At 39.4% G+C, this 8,289-nt stretch overlaps 1 protein-coding gene across 1 annotated transcript; it reads right to left on the bottom strand.

Moving 5' to 3' along the window:
• Positions 1-5,124: 5,124 nt before the first annotated feature.
• On the bottom strand, positions 5,125-6,806 carry foxd3 (forkhead box D3). Its single transcript, XM_042483886.1, has one exon. The coding sequence runs from the start codon at positions 6,440-6,442 to the stop codon at positions 5,255-5,257; it is 1,188 nt and encodes a 395-aa protein (XP_042339820.1). The 5' UTR covers positions 6,443-6,806; the 3' UTR covers positions 5,125-5,254.
• Between the last annotated feature and the right edge of the window lie 1,483 nt (positions 6,807-8,289).

The raw sequence follows: 8,289 nt of genomic DNA, 5'->3' as shown, positions 1-8,289 counted from the left end.
TCTGCTGTTTTGTCAAGTGTTAACATAAGAACAAATTAAGTGCTGTTACTCAAAACTCACTCTTTTGGTAAAAAGAAATGCTTTCTTCCCCTATAATGACTTTATAAATGTGTGGGTTGCCTAATTTATCAATTCTGAAAACATGAGTCCGGCCATTTTTTTTTCTCTGGATGCTCATAATTGCATCATCAGCAATTTTTTTTGGGAATACTGCAGTATTTATCATGCACATAATGACACATTTCTGCTCTGCCCAAGGGTTTGAAAGTCCAAATTAGTCCCTATTTCAGAGATGTTTGGCATTAAGTGTTTTTCAGTGACACTCAACATGCCTTCTCTGATACAAAGGTCAAAGTTAACACCCTTTAAAATGTTATTACCCAGATGTTTACAATCTAGCATGGGGCAAATGAACTGAGACTAAAAGCTGGAGCGTCCATCTTCATTAGGTGTCTCCGTAAAATGTACAGTTTTGACATGTTGTATTGTAACATCAAGCAATTTATTCTCCCATAAATGAATAAAACAATCATATGATACACTTGGACATGACAGCGGGACAGACAATATATAAACTTAGTTTGAAAATCAGTGTTGACTTTAGAAACTAAAGTTAGTTGACAAAAACTCCTCCTCCCGGTTGGCCTGAAAGTTGAGACTGGAGCAGATATTGAATCATTTATCTTTCCATGACAACTGGATAAACACTGTCTGGTGATAAAAATCTTATGCTTTGATGAAAAGCTCTAGGACAGTTAATGAGTGTGCCTTGTGGTGAGGTTTTGGTTAACTAAGTGTGCATGGATTTTTGAGATATACAGTATTAGTGGACTCATCAGCTGTGCTGGAGTCACTCTGTCATGCCACACTGCATGCATGCATGCACTAACATACAGTTCAGTTTGGTACTAATGATTTCGTGCATGGACAAAAACAAACTTCCAGCTTGTGCAGATGTTTGAGTCACAATTTCTACTTTCTACTTCAGTGTTCACAGTGTCCGGACAGGTATCATACATAGCAGCATACACAGATACATTAAACACCAGGCATGTAGGTCACTAATGCTTTGATATTGTTTTAGGTTGAACACAAAATCCAATAAGGCTTCAATAATGAGCCCTCACGAGTTGTTGTAATCCGGTCAGAGTGTTTGTGTAAAATCATTCCATTTGTGAGGAAATTCAATCTCGTTGAGAAATTAAGGCTGCATATAACCACGGCAACTGTAATGTAAACAGCTTTTGCGATCTTTTTTCTTTTGAGTTAGGTAAACTGAACACAGCATGAGTCACATCATAATGAATGAATGCAATAAGTGAACTGTGGGTATACAATCCTAGCAGAAATGTTTACCTTTTCAGCAGTCTATGTGTTCGTTTTTCCTATTGAATGGACAGTTTTGGTTGAACAAAACCAAGGGCTTCACGGTCAAGAGAAAACAGCATGTTTATTATTACAATATCTGTAACAGGCCATATGCCTGCTTTGCCTTGTGCTAATATTTTTTCATATTTTTCTGCTCCACTTTAGAAAAAATGTTTACTTATCAAATTAGTTTACTGCAAACAATTGTAACCTCATTTTTGTAACTCTTTGTGATCTTGATATCGAAAACTTTCCCTGTCAACTATGTTCATTTAAATGCTAAAACTAAGTGTTTTCAGTTTATTTTACCTTAAGTTCAGACATATCTGAACTGTGGTCATATCATAAATGCATGCTTATTAGAAAAGGGATGATAATAACTTGAACTGTACCATATACCTAAATCAGTGTCCTCTGCCCCTAAAAATATTATATCTGTAGCCTTCAGTGAGTTTCTAAGAATTTATTTAAGATTAATGTTAATTTTCTTCCACTTGCAAACAAGTATTTGCAGGCGTGTCAAACACCCAAAAGACACATAAACAAAAAAACTTTTTGTGATATACAGTCAAAATGCTCATCCAGCTCAATCTAGAAATTATTTTAAATCTTAATTAACATAAATAAGCTGTCATGATAAGTCACGTTTAGAATAATTTATTAAAGCTCTGTCCCCCCTATCCGGGTTCACGTGGTGTTTAGATCAGTCAACCAACAAACTTACAATTCGGACTTCATTTATAAAAGACTGTCGCCTGAGTTGAGACTAATATAGACTTGCTGGTGGAGCTGTGGGAACCACAGTCCAGGCTTCTCTCCACCTGTGCTCAAGCACGTGCAGCTGCACAGGTCATTATCGAGTGGGGGCGTGTGGGCGCGCGCGACTGTTTCTCCTTAAATGGGTGTGTTCGCCCAATCAGCAAATTAAATTGGTGGCGACATAATTACGCAAAATCTGCGTTTGTTTAACGGGTTAAAAGCGTGCAAACAAACCGAGCGAAGTTTTATAGTATTAAGAACGAAGTTATTAATAGTATTAGTATATCTTTAAATAGTCTTTGTAATCATGGCCTCTTAAATCTGGATTATGGAGGCTTATTTTTTTATATGTCGCAGTTTAATAACTGATTCTGTCCAACTGAGGTCACGTAGACTCAACATCATCTGCTACTGAAAACTTAAATTACAACCTATTAAACATCAATAATTTCAGTATTCCTCAAAGACAAATAATATTCCCACCCGTCCTTACAATGTGTATACCTCAGTATGCTTTGAAGCATTGGATTGTAATTATTAAGGCAAATATTTCTCATATTTATGTCGCTAATAATTATTCAAAAACAAAACTATTGCCAAAAAATTAACCATTGAACCATATATGAATTCATTTCAGTTTTCACTCCTCAAAGTAAAGTCTGCAGTTAGGTACGCCTAAATATTCTAAAGTTTGCTCAACTTAAACCATTGGATAATTTTTTTTAATTAAATGGTTTATGAATTTTTATCCTCCAACTTTGAGGTTGGTATGTCTCTTCTTAAATATTTCTTTGATTTTTGATATCCTTAATGAAAAGCCAAAGATGTTAATTATCGCCCCCTAGCGGCTTAAATCTTTTTTGAGGTGCTCAGCCTGCAGTTCACCGGTGCAACATCACACACGCAGACATCACATTTTAATGTTTTACTGCGTGAGAGTTTGGCTGCTTTGTGGAATCTGCATCTATAGCCACGCTTATGTTATATTGAAAATAAATTCGAAATTAAAATAACTGATACATGAAAACTATAATGATGTTAAAGTGCGCATTTTATTGTCGGTGTTTATATGCTTTGAGCTTTTCTTTAGGAATTTGTTTGTCAAATAACCCAAAAAGACACATATTGCTGCATGCTTATCAATATGTAAATTATATTGTCTGACTGCACTGTAAAAGTGACCTGTGGTGATGTCTGACTGGACGTTTCTTTCACAACCTCTTCAGTGAGTTGATATTTCAGACCTCCTTAAAAATATGACAGAAGTAATTAAAAACCGATCAAAGAGCCTGTCATTTCTATACAAGTATATGCATTTTTTCCTTTAAAATATTCTGTGTTTCGATCAGAGGAATAGCCAGCAAGGGGGAAAAAGCCAATGATGTGCGTTAGTGTGACAAACAGGGTTTGTTTGGCAATAAAACGAATTCTATTATATAGTGATAATATACTGTGCATCACTAGTGGGCTAAGACGAGGCTGTTATTATTAATATTAATAACGTGATGCTAATAATAAAAGCCCAACAATGATAATAATGAATGAAATGCCGCGGTGACATTGGAGAAGCCTTTTGCATCATCAGCACCTTCTTCGGTGTCTGAAAGTGAATTGAAGCAGAGAGAGGCTCCTTTCTCTTTCTCATGGGGATCAGATAAATATAGCGCCTGTGAACACCACCCCCCACCCCCAACACACACACCAGCCCGATGCCCGATCACCATTTGCTGTTTGTGTAAAAGTGATTAGCCAGACACAACTGCGAAGCTGTTACCTTTATAGAAGCCAAGCCGCAGAATATATCCTGTAAAACGAGCCGAGCAGTGATGTAATGGTGAATTAAAAGGTGTCTTAACCGTGACCTCCAGTCAGAGATCACTATCAGGAAAACAACCATAAGTATAGGGTAAAAAACAATTAGACTCTTTTATTATTTAGCTCTAAATATTTGGAATTTTTTACACCGTTTTTATATCTAAAAATATGATGTTAGATTTACATCAGCCTGCAAAGCTTTTTGCAAACGACTTTGGAAAGCTTTAAGTTTATTTATAGCAAATGTCTTCCCTTTTTTTTTAAAAAAAAAAAAAACACCTCTCCTTTTCAGCTATTCTTTAATTCTAAAATCCAAATTAAGATGTTATGTGCTACTATTTTTTTCTTAATTCCATATTCGTTATTTGTTCCCTCGCCAACAAATGTCATTTAATATATAGAGTAACTCCAAAAACATCACAATAAGATCTCATTAACTTGCAATAGAAGCTTTTTTTTTTAAATCTTGTACTGAAAAAGGTTAATATGATTGTTGACTGCTTCGCTGTTTAAAATATGGAATGCCATTAAAATACAGTTCAATTCCCCATTGTACACGGTGAATATAATTATAATAGTATTATTAGAAAGTGAATTAAGCATCTAAAGGCACATTCTAAAAATAAGGACTTTTAACATTTAGACAATTTTAATGATATTAATAATTACTACGCCTGAAAAATGGCAGAGTAAATTTAAGCACATAATATCACATGATAAGATATCTTTTATGTCTACACATCAAATTTAAATTCCTTTCTCTTTGATTTTTTTCTGTCTACACGTTATTCCAATCAAAATAATATTTTTTAAAAATATGTGTCTCGATAAAGTTGCTATCAAACAATTTAAGAATGTTAATAACGAAAAACGGATTTTAATTCTTTCTTAAATTTATTTACAAATAAATTCAGTTTACAACACAATATAGCTACATAGAATTACATATATTTGATATTTTTTTAAAATTATAAACAGAGCTTTTTCAGAGCTTTTTGTGTCTCGTATGAAAAGGAAGCAAAAAGTGAATCCAGTTGAGCCTCCAATACTACAAAAAAGAAAATGTAAAATAATTATCACAGATCTCAAACAGGAACAAAAGAAAAAAGGACAGTTAAAACCATTCTTTTTTTTTTTTTTTTACAAATATTTACAAATATTACCTGTACAGAAATATCCCCTTTTTCTTTTTATTTTCTCTGTGTTTCAACAGTCTTTACTACAGAGTCCAGTGTGTTGCCTATTGATTTGCAGTCCCCGCGTAATAATGTCTCAATAGAAAAATAAGAGTTTATTTTCTCTTGGTTTGAAGTCATTGTGAAGGCCATTTGGAAACAGCCGCCGCCGCTGCTGAGGGTAAAACGTGTCCAGAAATAATATTTGACGGTACGCTGAGGATGGGCGCGATAGCGGCTGAGGTCCGGGTCAGAGACAGGGACTGCGCGCTCAGCAGGGCCGACTGAACGGTCACCGGAGGCCGCAGGAAAGCAGCGCCCGGTGACACCGAAGAGGCGCTGGAGACCCCGATGATGTTCTCTATACTGAAAGACGGTCTGTTTGAGGGCTCTGATTTGATCATGGACGCTGTGCTCAGACTGTTGAGCTGAAGTTGAAGACTCGGGCTGAGCTGCGAGTTGAACGCTTTTCTGTTCAGCTCCGCCGAGGACAGCAGAGGGACGCCCGGGGGCAGCATGGGACCTACAGGGGGGATGTACGGATACTGCAAAGCCGCCGGATGGGAATACGCAGCCGGGTGGATCCCGTAGTGCCTCCCGTAGGGGCCCCCGAGGCTGTACGCACCGAAACTTTGCATCATGAGAGTAGTCTGGTCCCTCAGCATGTCCGGCTGAACTCTCTTGAATCTTTTCCTCCTCCTGAGGAAGCTGCCGTTGTCGAACATGTCCTCCGAGGCGGGATCCAGGGTCCAGTAGTTGCCCTTGCCCGGGTTGCCAGGTTCTCTGGGGATTTTCACGAAGCAGTCGTTGAGGGACAAGTTGTGGCGGATGGAGTTTTGCCACGCTGGGAACTTCTCCCGGTAATACGGGAAGCGGTTGCTGATGAACTCACAGATCCCGCTGAGGGTGAGCTTTTTCTGCGGGCTCTGGAGGATGGACATGGTGATGAGGGCGATGTATGAGTAAGGCGGCTTTACCAGGCTGTTTTTGGGCTTCTGGATCCCACCTGCCGCTGCGCTCTGATCTTGACCCTCTCCCTTCCCGGTGCCGGTCTCTCCCTCCCCGGAGCTCTCGCAGCACGGACTTCCTCCCCCGGATCTCATCTCCTCCTTCTCCACTTCGATCTCATCTTCCACCTCCTCGTCGCCCGCTTCTCCCCGGAGGTCGTGCAGGATGCCTCCCACCGGGCTGTCGCAGTCGCTGTCCACCCGCTCCATGCCCTCCTCGTCTCCCTCGCCCACCACGTCGATATCCACGTCCTCTGCCGTGAGTACAGTTTGGCCGGACATGTCGCTGGCTCTTTCGCTGCCTCCAGACAGGGTCATCTCACGGCTGACTTACACTTTTTTGAAAAAAGTCTGGAGCCAAAGCAGCCGAGCAGCCGGGTGTGATGGGCAGAGCGCGGTCAGTGCGCACACACGGTGGGTCTGCTGGACTTGTAGTCGCCCCTGTCAAGAGATCGGATGTCTCCAAAATAAATCTAAACGCGGCTGAAGCGGCCAGTCAAGCCAAAGAAACTTCAACTTCTACAAATATGTCTCCACTCGGTAAGTGAGCAGGCCTGCGTAAAACCGCGAGTCTTGTCTCGAAGCCGTGTGGAGACGATTTTGCGCTCCGACGTCCCTTCTCGGCGCGTATATTTCCTATAGGAGTGATATTTGGAGAACCAAGTCGAGATGACACATGCTGCTTTTAAAGGCCGGAGCTTTTAAAAGGACTGTCTGATAGATTACTTTTCCCAGTATAAGATATACTATCAGGACACGTGGTTTGGTGACGACAGACGCCCCCTCTCTCGTCTCTCCTCTCCTCCCCTCCCTCCACCCTCCTCTCCTCTCTGTTAAACCATGCAAACTGGAGTTGTTTCATGGATTTGTCAACAATGGGACATCAGCAATGCTGCTTTCCGCTGATTTCTGTGTTCGTCCGTCATAGACCATTTAACGGTGGCAGAGGGAGGAGGAGGAGGGGGGAGAGAAAATTGGCCTGCGTGATTGAAAGATCTGATGCGCATTAACGTGGCTGCGTAAAAACAATCCAAACCTTTAACTTCGCGAACTCGGTTGAAAGCTGCGGAATGAAAACGACGACAGCTAAGTTCTCTGAATAATTCTTTTATTTGTTAAATTGTGTTTGTTTGGGGTTTTTTTTAAATTGTGAAATTGTGCATGCGTGGATTTTTACACTACTTTCCGTGCATGTTGCTTTGCGTAAAGTTAGTCAGTGCGCAAGGATGAAACATTTTGTTTATTTGGTGCATGCCATGATATTTCCATCTTTACAGCCAGCCGTGTAAACCCAAGCTGCGAATGCAAAGCATGAATTCAAGTCTATTTATTCCCGCAGGATTAGCCGAAGGTGGGAAGAATATTGAGCAGCAGCGGCAGCAGCACCACCGGCGACAATGAATGGAGAGAATAAAGAATTTCCTTAAGAGTTTGGAAGAGGTGCTAACGACCCCAATCATTGCTCGATTTTACATTTGAAAAAAGTAGGAAATGCGGGCAGCGGGTGAATGCAAAGAGAGCATTTATTCACAAGCATGAAGGTGAGCGCTGTAGGCTGCAGGGAGAGGAGGTCAGATCCAATGCAGAGCGTTTGTTCCGCTGTGTGAGAGCATTTAGGGGGACGCGTAAAAAAAAGTTGGTATTTCCGAAATGTGCAGTAAATCAACAATATATGATTTTATACATATATTTGGATGCGCCGCTAGCGATTTAAACGTCCAATTGATTTTATCGGAAGTCTATTAGCAGGTTAATGAAAATATCTATAATCAAAACAGTTATTTGTGACAAAGCTTTATTTAAATAAATTAAAACATATAAATAAATGACAAATTAATATGGTGTAATTCACGATTTTTGCTCACTTAGTTTCTATCTCAATTAAAAACACCACGAGACAGAATACATTTTAATTAAGCAAGTATTTCTATTGATATTATCACCATTCTTGCATTAAAATAAATCACAAGTGTCACGTATTAATGACATAATTACAATAAATTAATAATTTATAAAAACGGAACATATTTTAAAAACATTTTCTTGAGTTTATTTCATTATTTTTGCTTGAATCCTATCGGTGTTATTTTTGTATCTTTTAGTTTTGGAGAGTGAATTTGATCCTTTAATTGCCTCCAGCAGCGCACAGAGTAGCTGCTTTACGC

The sequence above is a fragment of the Plectropomus leopardus genome, chromosome 3 (assembly GCF_008729295.1).
Source record: "Plectropomus leopardus isolate mb chromosome 3, YSFRI_Pleo_2.0, whole genome shotgun sequence".
In the NCBI taxonomy this organism is placed as follows: Eukaryota; Metazoa; Chordata; class Actinopteri; order Perciformes; family Serranidae; genus Plectropomus; species Plectropomus leopardus.
Note: the sequence above shows the minus strand (reverse complement) of the source record. Positions and strands in the feature narration are given on the sequence as shown.

Bases quoted from the DNA above. Each gene is read 5' to 3' on its own strand.
- foxd3 (XM_042483886.1), bottom strand. From the start codon at position 6,442: ATGACCCTGTCTGGAGGCAGCGAAAGAGCCAGCGACATGTCCGGCCAA.